General features: G+C 44.9%; 1 protein-coding gene across 1 annotated transcript in view; it reads right to left on the bottom strand.

Moving 5' to 3' along the window:
* Window positions 1–4080: 4080 nt before the first annotated feature.
* The window catches only part of LOC138582885 (bMERB domain-containing protein 1-like), a 544844-nt gene continuing 530593 nt past the window's right edge, over window positions 4081–18331 (bottom strand). The window contains exons 6-7 of the mRNA XM_069654591.1: window positions 8481–8634; window positions 4081–5820 (exon numbers count right to left, since the gene is read on the bottom strand). Of these exons, the coding sequence (XP_069510692.1) occupies window positions 8519–8634 (116 nt within the window). The 3' untranslated portion in view covers window positions 4081–5820; window positions 8481–8518. The remainder of the gene's footprint in view (window positions 5821–8480; window positions 8635–18331) is intronic.

Below are 18331 nucleotides of genomic sequence, written 5' to 3'. Positions count from 1 at the left end.
ATGACCATGAGGTCAATTACAAACGATAGACCATGGCTAAGGATCAGGTCAATGACATACGATGGACTCATTGGGAAAACAAAGAACAAGTTGACACAGCTTGAACGCCAAGGTTTCACTTTGCCAACCTATCAAAAGGCCTGCCATGCACTTTCAAATACACTGGTACAGATATTATCCTGCTGCCATATTATCTGCAGAAATCAGCATATGGGATCCATAGAAGTAGCTCTGGGTGTGTCCTACAGACAAGGGGCAGCCAATGAGATATTAATACTTATGTTATTCTATAAGTAGATATGTTCCCCTAATTCAATCCCTCCCGGCATTCAGTTTTTGTGAAATGCCACGTAGGATGATGTCACAAATGATGTATGTAAAAGTATAATTTTGTGCAAGCAACCTTTGGTGTGAAAAAAATCGAGCATCTACTTTGATAGCTGTATTTCTGTTTGCTTTCTTTCATTGAGATTAAAGCAGTCTTTTACCATCTTCCTTTGGTTTGTCCGATTATTTGGTCTGTTATAATTATTGGTAATCTGATCTAGCAAAAAGAAGACGCTTCAAGGTGCTAGAGCACATATCATTTGAATTTTTGTGGATAAACCAAAAGTATGTACTTCCCCTGTCATATCCATTTGTGGTTCTGCCCGGGTTTGTATTGCCATTGGTTGGCACATAGATAGGAAGTATTCTTCAGCAGCGTTCAGAGTAAAAAGTGTGTGTTTGTATAGATTCAAATCAGCCATGCATTTCGAAGTCATGGAATGTGTTGGTAAATCAATGCATTAACCCCATTTTGCACCCGCATTTTTTCAGGAGTAACTCACAGCCTTTATTTGCTAACAGTGGCGATTATGATGATAATATCGCCTGTGCACTCTCCTCCAGCTTGAAGTGACCCATATTGGCTCCGTCTCTTCTCCCGCTCCTTCGCCTGTGCGCTCTCCTCCAGTTAGCAATGACCCATATTGTCTCTGTCTCATCCTCCACTACTGCACTTGTACACTCTCTTCCATCTATCACCGACCGATATTGGCTCCATCTCTTCTCCCGCTCCTTCGCCTGTGCGCTCCCCTCCAGCTAGCATTGCCCCATATTGGCTTTGTCTCTCCTTCCACTCTTTGCCTGTGCGCTCTCCAGCTAACACTGACCGATATTGTCTCTGTCTCTTTTTCCACTCCTTCGCCTGTGCGCACTCCTCCAGTTAGCACTGACCCATATTGTCTCTGTCTCATCCACCACTCCTGCACTTGTGCACTCTCTTCCATCTATCACTGACCCATATTGGCTCTGTCTCTTCTTCCACTCCTTCGCCTGTGCGCTCTCCTCCAGCTATCGCTGGCTCTGTCTTTTTCTTCCACTCTTTCGCCTGTGCGCTCTCCTCTAGCTATTACTTACTCATATTGGCTCAGTCTCTTCTTCCACTCCTTCGCCTGTGCGCTCACTGTCTCTTTCTCTTCTTCCAGTTCTTCGCCTGCACGCTCTCCTCCAGCTTCCAGTGACCCATAATGGCTCTGTCTCTTCTTCCACTCCTTCGCCTGCGCGCTCTCCTCCAGCTATCACTGACCGATATTGTCTCTGTCTCTTTTTCCACTCCTTCGCCTGTGCGCACTCCTCCAGTTAGCACTGACCCATATTGTCTCTGTCTCATCCTCCACTACTGCACTTGTACACTCTCTTCCATCTATCACCGACCCATATTGGCTCCATCTCTTCTCCCGCTCCTTCGCCTGTGCGCTCCCCTCCAGCTAGCATTGCCCCATATTGGCTTTGTCTCTCCTTCCACTCTTTGCCTGTGCGCTCTCCAGCTAACACTGACCCATATTGTCTCTGTCTCTTTTTCCACTCCTTCGCCTGTGCGCACTCCTCCAGTTAGCACTGACCCATATTGTCTCTGTCTCATCCTCCACTCCTGCACTTGTGCACTCTCTGTCATCTATCACTGACCCATATTGGCTCTGTCTCTTCTTCCACTCCTTCGCCTGTGCGCTCTCCTCCAGCTATCGTTGTCTCTGTCTTTTTCTTCCACTCCTTCGCCTGTGCGCTCTCCTCCTACTAGCACTTACCCATATTGGCTCAGTCTCTTTTTCCATTCCTTCGCCTGTGCGCTCACTGTCTCTTCTTCCACTCCTGCACCTGTACACTCTCTTCCATCTATCACTGACCCATAATGTCTCTGTCTCTTCTCCTGCTCTTTCGCCTGTGCGCTCTCCTCTAGCTATCACTTACTCATATTGGCTCAGTCTCTTCTTCCACTCCTTCGCCTGTGCGCTCACTGTCTCTTTCTCTTCTTCCAGTTCTTCGCCCGCGCACTCTCCTCCAGCTTCCACTGACCCATAATGGCTCTGTCTCTTCTTCCACTCCTTCGCCTGCGCGCTCTCCTCCAGCTTCCACTGACCCATAATGGCTCTGTCTCTTCTTCCACTCCTTCACCTGCACGCTCTCCTCCAGCTTCCACTGACCCATAATGGCTCCGTCTCTTCTTCCACTCCATCGCCTGAACGCTCTCCTCCAGCTATCACTGACCCACATTGGCTCTGTCTCTTCTTCCACTCCTTCGCCTGCACGCTCTCCTCCAGCTTCCACTGACCCACATTGGCTCTGTCTCTTCTTCCACTCCTTCGCCTGTGCGCTCTCCTCCAGCTTCCACTGACCCATAATGGCTCTGTCTCTTCTTCCACTCCTTCGCCTGCGCGCTCTCCTCCAGCTATCACTGACCCATAATGGCTCTGTCTCTTCTTCCACTCCTTCGCCTGCGCGCTCTCCTCCAGCTTCCACTGACCCATAATGGCTCTGTCTCTTCTTCCACTCCTTCGCCTGCGCGCTCTCCTCCAGCTTCCACTGACCCATGTTCATTTCTACAGCTTCCCTTTACTCTCCCGTTGCCACCATCTTGACTTCCGCCTGCTTTTCCCAGGATAGAAAGTATTTTGAAGAGGGTAAATGCAACATGCGGGGTCTGTAGAAAACACCAAATACATTAAATAATTGTACAAATAAAAACAACATTTCCGCTTCCGTTTGTTGGGTTCTGAATGCAAGCACCATCTTTAGAGAAGTCTAAAATCAAATGTGAATAGAGTGAAAGTAAGACTGATTATCCAACACCAATAGGTACCTAATTATACCTAATCGCCAATTATTGCCAGATAAGCAAATGTCGGGATTCGGGATGGCAGAGAGTTGGACAGAGTACACAAATCCGATGACACTGATTGCTGTTCTTGGGTTCTGTTTACCAGCCCTTTGCTATCCAGAGTATCAGCTACCCGACCTAAAAACATAAGCAGCACGACTATTAATACATTGGGTAATAAAATAACGATTATTAAATTGCTTATGAGCAGGAGCAGCCCTTCATTAAACGGGATATAAATGCGCAAATAGGAACTGATGAACCGGAATGGTACTATTACCGGAAATGACATAGCCCGTTTAATAGAGAGTTCCGGTTAATGTTGTGCCGGTTCAGAGAACTTCTACTGTATAAACATTCAGAAACAGGAAATGTATTCTTGATGCCTTGTTTTTCAGCCGTCCCTCTGTTTTAGGAACGCAGATGCTTTGTTGTTTCCGTTGTTCATAGGCCTGGATCCTTTTAATGGCATGCATATCCTCCCAACCCCCAAATATTCATCTCTGTTACACCAACGCATACATAATAAACAAGATACCCTTTACCGGGGTGCAGCTAAATGGCCTTCTAAATGCACAGCTGACCAATCTAGGCAGCATTTGATACATGTTCCCCCACAGCAAACCCAGCGTGCACAGCTCTGAGAATTATATTTGCACTCAAGCAACTCCGAGGATCCTTCTCTATGTGCAGGAGAGCAATCACCTGACATGACATGGAGAAAGCCTGGAGTAACTTGTCACCCATGATCTGGACATGAGAAATATCAATAAATATCATCCATAGTTTCAAGAGCACACAGAAGGAAAATGAACATTAAACTCCATCGTAACTCTCTCGGCACAGAATAACCGCACAGTTCATTTTCAAGAAGCCACAGTCTTTGGCACACATTTCACAAAGTTTTGCACTGATACAAACATGAAGCCAATACATTCGGCACCATTTTTTGGTTTACTTGTTTAAGAGTTGAGCAAATCGATGCTTCCCCAATCTTAAACTGTTTTGTATTCCAGGCAACAACAAATGCAATTTGCACTATTTTTACTAAAGATGTAATACATTAGTTTTAGGCAACACTATTTGGGACAATCTGAAATCAGCCGATTTTCCTTAACTTTTAGAGTTTTACTACGTGTCAGGTTTAAAAATAAATGTGACATTGGTCTTCACTTTCAAACAAGAGTAAATTGCACAGAGGGTCAGTCCACCTGCATTTTCACGCCCATGCAAGGCAGTCCCATATTTGCCATTTTTGTCATTTGGTACAAAAAAAATGTTAAACTTGGTGAAAACAGATTAAATCATAGTGCAAAAGGGCAAACGCCTCCTGCAATGCAATGTACACCACTCCCCACCTAATAGAGGATGTGGTGGGTCAATCGAAGATGCAGACTCCAAAACAATTTCCATCCTTATATTTACTTAGATAAATGTGCATGAGCTCAACTTGCGAGTGTCCACTCCGTTGCTGTTGTAAATTAATCAGGGGGCAGTCGAGTGAGGCCAATGGGGCAGCGAGGGGACAACTAAGAGGACAAGACAACCCGTGTGCGATTAAAGGGTCTCTCTCGTGATGGCTCAGTCATGAAATGTCTGAACCAGAGACCCTATCGTGAAGCAAGGGATAGCATTGCTGTCAGCATGTGACATCTGCCGTCTAATGGCTCAGCCTGTAAGAGGTATGGTTCTACCTTCTAAGCTACCTACGACTCGAGCGATAGCTATCCCACGTAAGGGGCGAGACTAGAGTTTTGCAATCTTTGCACAAAGGACATGTGATGAGTATCAAGTGGGATATTCAGAAGATGGAATGTGAAAGAGTATGGGAAGATCTGGGTATTTTCTGATACGCTAGTGCCTCTGAAATTGCAGCAGGTCTGAGGCCCAATCAGTTGCATGCCAGGCTGCCATCTAACATCTTCCATTTCTCTAGTCCTATGATTGCCATCCTCAGACTTCCACAACAATTAGCGCAGCAAGAGGGAAAACACAAGGGTGTGCAAGAAGAGAATTGTGCAAAACACGACACACTACTGGTACAACAGTGCTTCCTCAGGACTGAGGTGGCTCCTCAGAAATACATCCTACTTTGAGATGGTGTCTAGAATCTATCTCTCACCTCCAGGACACAGTCAAAAAAGCACCTGCTCCGTGTCCCATGTAAAAAGGGATTCTGCACATTATAAACCTGCAGAGAACCTCAGGGCATGCGTGTCTTCTTGTTTTAGGGATGGGTGGTCCCCTCTGTTTGACAATGGCTCCCCTGCCAATCATGGTATCCACTCCATTATATTCACTCCATGATTAATTTCAGGGCACAAGCGAATCTGAAAATTGGACCACAACTGAAGTCAGATGAGAGGCTTCCTTCAAAGTCAGTGATATGTTATCAATGTTGAGTTCCAAAATAGTGACGTGTGCCAATGTCAACATGCACACACCTTGAAGCTCACTCCAGATTTCTGCTGTAGGTGTGCAGTCTCAGTGGAAAGACGTGGTATGTGAACGGGCTCCAATGAGGTCCGATGATGGCCCTGGGAAATGGCACCAGCAGAAACTCAAGCAACCGCTGCTCTGACAATCTGGCTCAAAATGGATGTCTCCTTAATTTTGTGCTCGGCAAATTACTGGAATTATGGAGGGTTTCATAGGTTGAGACCTTGCCTGTAAAAGGGATCCTGTGGAGAAAGAGAGAAAGAGAGAGAGAGAGAGAGAGAGAGGGAGGGAGAGAGAGAGAGAGAGAGAGAACGAGAGTGAGAGAGAGAGAGAGAGAGAGAGAGAGAGAGAGAGAGATAAGTAAAGGAGGACACTTAATGCATTGTACAGAAGACTTGGCTTTATCCGTGGATGTACTGACTTGGCTTGTCCTATGTCACAACTGATCTTACTAAACCACAGTAAGACTGCCACCCCTTGACTTGTAGTAGGGTTGACCTATGTCAGAGCTGATCTCAATCAACAATCGTCAGGGCATATATCACTTGACCCTTGTCAAGCATTTCACCCACAGCAAGACAAACATTTTCTAACACTTGGCAACACTGATTTACCTGGTCTGTGCCAAAGCAAACATGACTTGTCCCCAATCATAGTAGACCACACTCAACCCATGACAGAGTGACCTCACACGAGCCAGGCCAGGGCTCACACCACCGACATGTGACCTGACACTGTGCCATGGCTAAATAATACTATCAATTACTTCGGTCATCTGATTTGGCCCTGGTCCTTCCTGTTCTGACTAGGCATGTGAAGAGCTGATCTGCTGAATGGCATAATGTCCAAATGTTGACCTTCGAAAACAAGACTGTTGACCATGAGACTGATAAAGAATCCCCAATTCAATGATTGATGTTCCTAGATGTTTCTAATTTCAAAAGTTATTTTTCACCAGGGCTATCATCAGGAATTGGGCAGGATTTGGATCCAAATAAAAGCCGCAGTCTGGACTTTCTGCAGCCAGTGAAAAGTTCTAGGAAATCGGAGGCTGCAAAGTAGAAGGAAAAGGTAAGTACAGCACTAGGGTAATAGAGGACAGATTGGGATATGAAATACAGTATGCAGGCCAAATGGGTGGGTGGCTTTTGAACACGAATAGATGGATACATTGAGGGAATCCCGGTTATAGGACGTTACCTCACCCATGATCAGTGTTTTTAGTCAGTTAAATTGGGAGGATTGAATTTGGTATTAGGGTGGCATGCTGGGTTGAGATCAGGTGCAACCCCTACCCATTAGATACGTTTTGCTAGGTCTGTAGCAAGAGTGCATCATGCTGACATTCAAGTGGTCGAGCTGCCGGGATCGACCACTAGGTCATTGCAAAGAAGGTCTACACTTGAGGTGTCACCATCCTGTAGTCACATTTTAAGCAATCTCATTACAGGAGTCCAACCTTTGCACATGAAACCATGTAATTTGGACTATGGAAAAGCTGCCTCCTCTTGGTGGTTACTGATATAGAAGGAGGGGAACACTGACATTGAAACTGAGGTCCCCTTAAATAAACAAATACATGCAAAGAATGTCCATGCTGCCAAGACATTTTCACCATAGAGAGCAGGAGTGTGATTAATACTGTGGCAAACCATGTATTTCTCCTAAATATCTCCCCAAAAATGTTGTATTGTGAAAGTGCTCTAATACAACTTTCATCACACAATAGAACAACTTAACATAACCTACCATGGCAAAGGGTGCTTCTCAGCCAGCTAGAACTCGTGTACCAATGCAAGACATTTGGTGGGTGCACTCTTCATGTCCACTGCTCCACACTTTGGAGCCCCACCCACACTACCTTCAGTGGACTTCATGAAATTGAGGTGAGGTTTGGAGACTCCTCTCTTGCGCTTGTGTTTTGGTTGTGATTCCACCAGTCTTGCTCTCCCAATCATCTAACTGCCTGCTTGTCCTTCTTCCCCTATGCTCATCTCTTCCCTGTGCTGGTCCCAAGGCTTAGTCCATCATCTCCCGGCCCATAAAAGCATTATCATATTTGGTACACATTCTTAAAGGCCGGCCTTTAGCGCCACTTTGCAACCAAGACTTGATTTCAGCAATTATCAAATTCATTGTCCAGGTATGATGTGAAGAACACACTCCCTAAGCGTTCTGAGGCTGCTGACATGTGCTTTTTTAACTTTTTACAAATCTCTAATAAATAACATAAATATCAGAATACAATTAATGGATATCCACTTGTATCAGGATGCTTCTCTGTAGAGAGGAAATTAAGAGTTGCCACTTGTACCAAGACAAGTAAAGTTGACAACTCTAAAAGTCCATTATTATACACCAATACCTTTTTGGGATCGTGGGGAAACCTCTACAATTTTTAAACACAGAATGCATTTCTATGGGAATTATTGCAACTGTTAAAGGTTTCAGCAGATGTCATTTGGAAGTGTTCGACAATCGTATCAATAGCTGGATGATCCATGGAAATGTACCTGCATGTTTGCAAACTTTAGCTTCAGTCTCCAAAGCTCTCACTGTATGTCTCCTCCCTAACACCCTCCTATGGAAAATCTCGCCATGCCCTATAGACATCACTGCCTAAAGCCATGCCTTCTACCCCGCTCTGTGTCCTGCCCTAATGTTACCACTCGGCTGGGACCAGTGCATGCCTACTGACACCAATGCATACACAATGCTGCCTCTAACCTCACCCTGCTCTGAGACAGCCATAGATCACACCAGCTGGCCCGTGCCTCTGAAAGGAAGCGACCCTCACGCTTTCCGTAGCTACACATTGACTGTACATTTAACGCCTCATGTTTCTCACCGTCATAGACACGTGCGTATTCACGATACATACAATTGCAGCCGCGCACATTACCTTTGGCACATTCAGTGAGGGAAGATGGCGGGCGTGCTTTACATGATGGAACAGCTGAACCCGCAGCATTCTTTCAGCAGCGTGAGACCCGTTTTCGCAGCATAAGGTGTGGAGGTTTGCTGTGCTCTGGAAGTCATCTTCCTCTCTTTTCTCTCTGTGACAGGACAAACAGAAGCAGGGATCCATTAGGGAAGGACGTGAAATCCCCAGCAGTGAGTGGCAGTCGCGGGATCACTGGCATGTCCATAGATCGGGGGCGTGATTCTGCACCCCCTATTGAAAACATGGCAGAGGGCTCCCTCTACTGCCTGGTGAGAAACATGTCAATCCATTTTTTTTTAAACCAGAAATGAGTAACACAATTGAAAGACAGGTATATAACCTATTTGCAGCAGCCACCATGCCCTTTCCCCCAGTGCCAGCATTTTCTTCTGCGGTGCCTTGACCTGCCACATTTCACCATGACCCGACCCTAACACCTGCCACTCTCCCTCCCGCCCCCTTGATTTACATGCTGCCATGGGACTTCGATCTCCGGCTGTCACTATTCTTCCCCTGTCTGCAATGTCCCTTTTCTATTTACTATGGTGGCAGCCATCTTTGTTTTTCTTTTGTTTGGCGGGAGATCAGGCTCATGCAATATTCTCAGAGCCACTCTCTCAACATAAAAAAGGCTTTAGCACTGTTCGCACTCCAGAGGGAGCTTCCAGGTGCGGATAGCAATCTCCCCTTTGTCGTGGGGGGGCGGGGTGAGGTGGGGTGTATGGGGCCGGTAACAGCCCTGAGTTCTCGCTTCCCTCAGGCCTGTTTAGGTAATAACTATAGTGTTTGTTCACAGAAAGCATAATTCATTCTTGATGCATTTCATGAAAGCTGTGGTTCTTTTAGAGTCAAACAAAAATACACATAAAAATATACATGCACATACAAATACACATAATGCCACACAGGGCAGGTACATTGAAATAATCTGACTCATGAATACAATGTTGTGATGCTTATGGCAATAATTGTGTAATCACAATTAACCACTTAAGGGCATGAGTGGATCGTCTCCAATCATTTAATATAGAAATTAGGTTGAAAATCTATGCTATCGGCTTTTCAGTGGTTATCATATATTAGGGGACTGGTTCATTATAGTGACCATTATGTATTGCCCTTGACTATTTTCAAATAATCATTTTGCATGAATAAAAGCACAGTATATGAGCAACTTCAATACATTGTTTGAACAGTTCCCCTAAACCAAGCAATCGAAATGAAAAATACGTGCTGGGGTTAGTGAGTGAATGCCTATGTGCTCTGACTCCCTGGCTCACAATCAATCTTTAATTTAAACATTGTACAGGTCTAGCGTTTTAGAGAGATTTACTTCCGAACGGTGCCTCCCCAAATCAATGGCATTTTCTCATATATTGTATACAGCCGTTTTCCAGCTCAACAGGACCACACATCATATCCTGCTCTCTGAATAGGACCACACATCATATCCTCCTCTCTGAATAGGACCACACATCATATCCTCCTCTCTGAATAGGACCACACATCATGTCCTCCTCTGTGTGTGGCCCCACCTCTTAGACCTCATATCATTTAGTGTACAATATGAACAACAACACGTCGACACTGGTGTGTTTCGGCCTTATCTCTCGGGTCTTACACATACAGAATAGACTCCCTCATGCAAAATTCCGGCCTTCATCAGAACAAAAAAAGTTGTTCCCCCATTTTATTTTCTCTTCGTTTGGAACTGCACCTACAAAACGAATCTGTATCCTTACTATAGACTCTTACATTTCCCATTTCTTCTTAAACATCTAAACATTAAAAAGCATTAAAAAGCTGACAGACACACGCACTGTGAACAAACCAATGTTATTGTGATTAAGTAAATTTTGCTCACAGAGATATTAAATGTATCATGTTTCTCTCATCAGGAGACCCGGAAAAAAAATACAAGGCTGGTTTGTAACCTGTATCTAAATTAAGCTTTTTATTACATGACTGAATCTACAACTGGACTTACTTCAGTTAGTTACCGGCAAAACTCTTATGTCAGCTTATATCTTATGCACACTGTCACTGAATTGTGCCCGAATCTCATCTCTGTACAACAGTTCGACTTATTGCTTCCCTCAAAGGTTTTGCTGCAAACAATGAAACGACAGATCACTTCCCATCCTCACAAGTATGAAGAGCTCTGCAGTGACTTGTAGTGCTCATAACGCTGTGCGGTCAGCTCTGGCTCATTTTACTTATGCTGCCAGTCTGTGTTGGCAACATAAAGCCTTTGTGTTTATGAAACCGCAAGGTGAAAGACTCTTCTTACCTTCAAATTCTAGTAGTGTCCTTGCCCAATGCCGAAACGCTCGCTGTCACTCTTAGGGATGCAGCGAGGGAAAACACTATTTTCTATGGCTGCACTCCATGACAGGGGTCTGTCATGTGACCCATCCTCGCCACATGTTAGCACCAGGTCTTCATTGACCTGATGAGAGAAAGGAGGCCGCCATATTGTAATGGAACCAGCAAGTTTAAAAACAACATAGCACTATTTCAGTGCTCCCCAATTGATGTGATATAGCTGAAATCCTTCATCGTGACCCATTCATTCAATGGTCACATTTAGTTTGTCCTGAAGTGTATAACTCCTTTTTTTTATTTAGAAAAATGCAGAACCACTCGCTCGAGTGTCAAACATCGAGACGCTACTCTATTGTTACCCAGTTAATATAATATGAGTGCAATCCTCTTACACTAAAAGGGGGCCCCATTCAATGGTCACATTTAGTCCTTTGTTAACAGTGTCGAAATTCCTAATCCGTCTCTGTTTAATCTTCTGGAGAGATCTCTCATTGTCTCTACCCGGTATTAACTTCATCTGCAACAATTCAAACCAGAACATATCTTACGGTTTGTATTGTTTCAGTACAAAGATTTCCACCAATGGCTTGTCTGCTACTTTATTTTTCAGACATGAGCGATGTTCGTATATTCTTAGGTGAACGTCTCGTTTCGTTTTACCCAAGTACACCAAATTGCAGGGGCATTTTATGCCATAGATTACATCTTTGCTTCTACAGTTAGTAAACTGTTTAAGCTTCCACACTTGTCCATTGATGTCAATCTCCTTGATGTTTTTAGTTATGGTAGACACAGAAAGTGATATGCATTTGACGTGCCCTACCACTGGAGGTAAATCCCAGTGTTATGTTTCTCTTTGTTAATAGGAAACAAAGCATTAAACAATGCTTTGTTTGATAGTTTTGCTCTTTTTGAAAGCAAAAAGAATTTCAAACTCAGGAGTTTTAAGAACATACCAATTCTTCCTGATCTTCTTTCTAATTAAGTCACTTAGTGGACTGTAGGTGGTTACTCAGACTAACCTATCCTGTTCTAGTTTTCTCCGTTGCTGGAGACACGCATCACGGTTGGTATTAGAGGCACGTTTCCTACACTGCCTCATGACTTTCCTGGGGTATCCCCTTGAGACAAGATTCTTCTCAAGTTTTTCTGCTACTGATTCGAAGTCTAATTTATCTGTGCAGTTTCTCCTGATTCTTAAGAATAGCCCATAGAGCACATTTTCTTTCATGTCTTTTGGATGAAACCTCCCAAAGTGCAGGGCACTATTTTTGTCCGTTGGTTTGTTTTTTATAGAGGGATGCTGATCAACATTTTTAAATGTTTAAATAAAATCTGTATATATTTTGATGGAGATGTGCAAAAACAGTTTGCAATGAGTGAATTGAATGGTAGATGCTGAGCTAAAATAAATAATGAAATCATCACCTTCTACAGGAGCTTTGTGAATTTTTTTTTTCCAAATGAGATTTTATTGTATTTTGCATCAAACACTGGTTTAAAAGCGAGCACAGTAAACAAATGAGTTACAAAAAGAAAATGTTTCAGGGCAGCCATGGCGGATATTGCCTCATGCTTCAGTGCTTTGTGAGGAAGAACGCAGTTTCCAAAACAGAATAAATAAAGAATTGTTAGTTGTGCCACATCTGTATGGCTGTACTGCTTATTACTGCTAAGGCTGTAATCGCAAATTCTCCCCCCCCCTTTTTCCCCTCCCGCTTCCCCACCACCCACTTCCCACATCAGTGTTCGCTATGGTTCAGTATGGGCTTTTTTCCGCTGTTTTGGTTCTTTTTCAGCTTTTCTTTCCTCCTTTGCAGAACTAGCTGCGCGGTGCAGGGGAGGGGAGGTCCTCTTGCTATCGGGAATTTTCATCCTGTCATAGTTTCAAGCTTTTGTTGAGCTAGATCGTTTTCTGTTAGATGTTCGGTCCGTTTTCTTAGCCTTAATGCTTTGTGTGATTATGTGTTTTTGTGTGCTGTGTAATATTCGAGGAAGAGGAGCCAGGTCATATCTATGTGGGGGGGGGGGGGGGTGATTCTAGCAATGCAGCCGTGATGCTTTCCATCTGGTAGATGTCATGTGCTTTGATTAACCATTTTTTTTGTGGGAAGTATGTTGTGTTTCCATCGGATGGTCAGGCATGTTCCTACAGCTAGGAGAAGGTTTCTGTGCATGTGAGACAGTACTGTGTACACCTCATCCTTCTCTGTTTCCACTCCCAACAATGGAGATATGTTTCTGTGTATCCCATCTATGGCCTATATCCATCCCAGGACTTCCTTCCAATAAGTTTGGACTTTCTGGCAGCTCCACCAATGGTGCCAGTAATCACAAACCTCAGGACAATCACTCCAACAGTGTGGCATAGTCCCTGGCTACATTTTTGCTAGTCTTTGTGGGGTTAGGTGCCATCACAATGGTAATCTCCCCTTGTGCATTTTGTACTGCATTGAGATGGAAGTTGACCAGACTGCTCTGTAAATCGTCACCCAGGCTTCCTCTCTATCTTGCAGGCCAAGCCCTGTTTCCAATTTGCGTTGCGTGTTTGATTTCGGTAGATGACCTCTGTTGATTAGTGAGGAATATAGGCATTGCTCTCAGCTGTCTGGTGGTTTAACTCTCATTTAGGATGATTTCAAAGTCGGTGAGTGGGCTGCTAAGGGTGTCTGCCCAGTGTGGATCTGACAGCACACTTCTAAGCCGCAGATAGCACAGTTGTGAAATAATGATGCCCTGTAGAGCCATTTCTAGGTTCTGTTTTGTTATGAAAGTGCCCTTCTTCCACATTTGCCCTGCTCTTAACAGCCCACCCTCGCACTGTGGCTGAAAGTTGCTCGGGTCAGTTATCAAGTCTCTTATAGGGCTGCCCATAAACAACTAAGTGGTGAAAGCCAGGTCGTCACCCCTCGCATATTTGGTGAGGGATGCCAGAGGGACCACAGCAGCTCGAGCACAAGGTGCTCTCGGAATTTGCGCGGCATGCAACTGATAGGAACCCAGAGCCATTCGCTCAGGGTTACTGGGGCAAACAACTCATTTTTTAGGCCTACCCACTCCTTTTCTATGTTCATCCTCAGGTGGCTTACTAGCACTCATAGTTGGGATGCCCTGTAGTATTCGAAGAGGTATGGGAAGTTCATGCCTCCTTTGCCTTTGGGTGTTACTAGGGTCTTGTATGAGACACTGGGTCTCTGGTCTGCCCACAGGAACTTGAGTACGGAACGTTTGACTACTGTATGGAATGATTCAGGGATTATTACTGGAAGTGATTGGTAGAGGAACAATATTCTTGGGAGAATGTTCATTTTTATAGATGTGAAGTGCGCTGTCCAGGACAGCGTAATTGTGGAGCACATCTGCATATCTGGTTTGATTGTGTCCTATAGGGGATTATAATTTGCGCTGAACAGATTTTCATGGTCTTTAGTGATCACTATCCCTAAATATTTTAGGTTTTCAGTTCCCAGCTGTAAACTTACCTGTAATGGAGTGGTTGGGGAGAGTGAAATGCTGCTTTAAGGGAAGGGCTACAGTCTTGTTTAGATTCATGCAAAATCCAGATAGCACCCGGTAATTTGCCAAGGATGTGAAGAGGGCCGGGACGGACTCTGTCAGTTGGGTTAGGCAGGCTAAGATGTCATCAGCAAATAACTCTAGCTTATATTCGTGCCCCGATCTGATCAGCTCGTGTATCTGGGTATTTGCTCAGATGGATTGCGCGAGTGGTTCTAAGACCAGAGCGAATAGGAGGGGTGAAAGGGGACAGCTTTGACGTGTGCCCCTTGTTAAGTGGAAGGGTTCTGAGGCTATACCATTTACTACAACACTAGCTGTTGCTTTTTGGAATAGTGCTTGTGCACCTTTTATCCATTGTCACCCTAATCCGGTCCAAACCATCACCACTCGCAAAAAGGGCCACTCCACTCTATCAAACGCCTTTTCCACGTCAGTTGACAGCAGGGTGGGGCAGTAGTCTCGGTCATCACTTGAGGCGATCAGGAAAAGGGTCTTCGGCACGTTGTCTGCTCCCTGTATGCCTCTCACATAGCCCACCTGGTCTGTGTGTACTAGTTGGGGAGAAATTGGGCGTGATGACCCAACAGGACGCTAGCATATATTTTGGCGTGTATGTTAATAAGCGATATTGGGCGGTATGATACACAGTCGCTGCTGTCACTACCTTCTTTTTGAATAACTATGATTCTGGATTCCGTAAACGAGAAGTTGCTTGTGAAGTAGCCTTTTATTACCTTGACCAGGGTGTCCCTAAAAATTGGGTCTTTATATAATGTGTCATTACAGATCTACCTACGATCGGTCTGTGGAGGAGGCCCAACTTCCAGATCTAATAAGCACATTCTGTCGTCTGACCACCCTACTATCTCAATGGCCACCTGTATGGAGTATGCATTTGCTGCTTCTAAGAGTATTAATCTATATGAGTGTATGTAAGATGTGCGGGGGAGTAGAAGGTGAATGCTTTTTTCTGTGGGTGTACCTCTTTCCATGTGTCAATCAGGTAGTTGGCCTTCAGGGGATTGGGAAATCGTTCGCCGGCTGTGAAGGGGGGAGTGGCCTCGTGTCTCATGGAGTCCCAGTCCATGGCGGTGTCTGATATTACATTGAAGTCTCCCCTGCAGATCAACGAACCCGTTTTCCAGCTATCTAGAAAGGCAAAGAGATCTCTGCTGAAAGCCAGCTGTTTTTGATTTGGATCCTAGGCTGAACAGAGCATCACCTTTCGTGTCCTGATCTTCCCATTGAACACTATGAACCTTCCCGCCTTATCTCTGTGAACCTGCATGATTTTGAGGTCTAGGGATTTCCTGTATACTATACCTACCCCTCCTTTTTTGTGCTCACCTAACGCCCATTGCACTTCTCCCAATCCCCCCCCACACCTTGAATTCCTTCCCCTTTGCAAATTTCGTCTCCCGGGTGAAGAGGACGTCTATCTTGGAAAGTCTAAATTCTCTGGCTAGCATTAAGCACTTTTGCAGGGTGGTCAGGCCTTTAACATTAGGGGCCCTAACCGTATCCCAATAGCCTGCACCATGCTCGCTTGTCAGATGTTCCTCCTTTGCCTTGGACTGTGGGCCTAATTGCTTAATGTTTACCTCAGGTGATGAACAGTTTTTGTGTCGAGAACTTTTGTTTTGCCCATACTGTCTTAGCTTTGTTGCTTTGGATTGAGTCTGTCCCGGTGTCTGATGTGAGTACCCACCCCCATGCCCCTCCCTCTCTTTGAGAAGTGCCTCCATTGATTCTTCTCCACTAATTGAGACACCCTTAAGTAGTAAGAACCACACTACAGGAGTCCCTCACCAAGCTGTTTGGAGCTTTCTTTCTGTTTGAACTGTGGTGGTGTAAACAGACACAAATATTACCAAGAAAAGACAGAGGGAAACAATGAATTCGAATGGGCTGTTGAGTTCATTCTCCAATCATATTTTGCAAATTTAAAGACTAAAGAACTGAACCACAACTGCATTGTCTCTACTGACCTTGCACATCGAACACAACTCGTCCAGCAAATAAAGAACTGTGTCTGTCAATTCACAAATACTAAAAAAGTTTAAATTTGTATTCTTATTCGTTATAAATTCATAAAAACACATGAAACACATACAAATATCATACACATCACAATAATGTTTAAAAAAGTGTCAAGTGCTGTGCAATTCAAAAGATAGAAATCTTACTAATACATAAGTAAAAAAAACATTCAAATCAAACCAGCTAATAAAAAGCCAGTGAACCTCATTACAAGGACGGCGGTAAGGGGTTAACGGTGCTGGTAAAGGTGCCGGAGCCGTTAAGCCCTTACCGCCCCATTACGAGGTCCGCTCGCGGGACCCGCTCAGGACGCCTGGTTTTACCAGACTTTCTTAGCAGGTCCTGCGAGCGGCCCAGCATGCTAACAACGGGCCCGTCATTAACAGGCCCGTTATTAGCATGCTCCCCATTTCCATTGAGCCCTATGGGGGCTCAAATAGGAATGGGGATGGACCTGGCCCGGGTTCCCTGAAAGGGGAAATACCGGGCCCTCCAAGGTCGGAATGGCCCGGTATTTCCCCATTCGAGGAGCCCGGACCCGGGTTTGGGGGTAGCCATGTCCTTATTAAGGGCATGGCTACCTCCAAACTCGTTGGCTTACAATGGAATGCCCTTCTAGTTTTCAGCTATTCACTATTGAACACACTAGTATATTTTTAATGGATTACGCTTTCGCAGTCTTAAATCTATTCAATAAAATGTTGTTTACCACTGTTTGAAACTACAATGACTATACTAGCCCGACATGTTTCGTTCTAATACTATTATATTATATCTTCTAGAACTTCATCAGGGGATCCAACGTTATGTAACAAGTATATGATATGATATGATATGATATTTTATTTGTATTGCACTCGTACACAAGTGTTTCAGAGTGCGACCAGGCAAAGGGAGGGGAACAAGGGAGAATCAAAAACAACTATGTTACTAGGCCCAGTGACATTGAGAACGCGCAAGTGCATGGAAAAGTGAAGAGGGGGGAAGTGCAAGGAAAGAGGGAGAGTGGAAAGTGCGGTACAGAGGAGAGAAACATAATAAATTAATTAATTATATAAATAAATAAATACATGCGATGAGCAGTGGAAGTGGAGCCAGCAAGTGGCAAGTGCAAGATTAGGCAGATAGGGTATGTCTGGTAAGTGCAGAAGAAGGGTGGGAGGGGGACTGTATGGGTACAGATACAGGCCCCAGTGCAGGGGTGGCCCTGAGGCAGTGCAGGAAGGAGGCAGGGTGAACATGTAACTGGACCAGAAGGTCAGAGGGTGGGCAGGTGCACAGTGCCGAGAGAGAAGACAGATCAGCAGGGGAGAGGGGGGAGGGGTTAAAGGCAGAATCGAAGAAGAAGGTCTTGATGTGCTTCCAGAACCAGAGATGGTTCTCCTCAAGTTTCAAGGTGGCCGGGAGGCTGTTCCAAAGGGAGGCCCCATCCGAAGACAGAGATCTACCCCCAGCTTGTTTTTTGAAAAACGACTGACCATGATGGAGTCAGAAGTAGAGGAGCGCAGGGCTCAAGAGGGGAGGTATTTACGGATGGAAAGTTGAAGGTATTTTGGACCCAGGCCCCAGAAAGCCTTGTGGACAATGCAGAGGGTTTTAAATGTAATCCTTGCATCCACAGGGAGCGAATGCAGGGATTTCAGAATTGGAGAGATACGAGCCCTGGGCTTGAGGCTGAGGACAAGTCGTGCAGTCCTTTTCTGGATTAGTTGTAAAGGGCAGAGAGTGGAGGCAGGTAGATTTAGAAAGAGGCTGTTACACTAGTCCAACCTAGAGAGAACCAGAGCATGGGAGTCAGTGAGCTTCTGAGGGAAGGAGAGGAAAGGCAGAGTACCTCCAAGGAGGTGCAGTAAGAAGTTAGACTTTTTAGAGCCATCAGAGATGTGTGCAGAGAAGGAAAGTGTGGAGTCAATGATGACCCTGAG

Source organism: Ambystoma mexicanum, chromosome 3q (genome assembly GCF_040938575.1).
Source record: "Ambystoma mexicanum isolate Mex_15411 chromosome 3q, UKY_AmexF1_1, whole genome shotgun sequence".
Taxonomy (NCBI): Eukaryota; Metazoa; Chordata; class Amphibia; order Caudata; family Ambystomatidae; genus Ambystoma; species Ambystoma mexicanum.
Note: the sequence above shows the minus strand (reverse complement) of the source record. Positions and strands in the feature narration are given on the sequence as shown.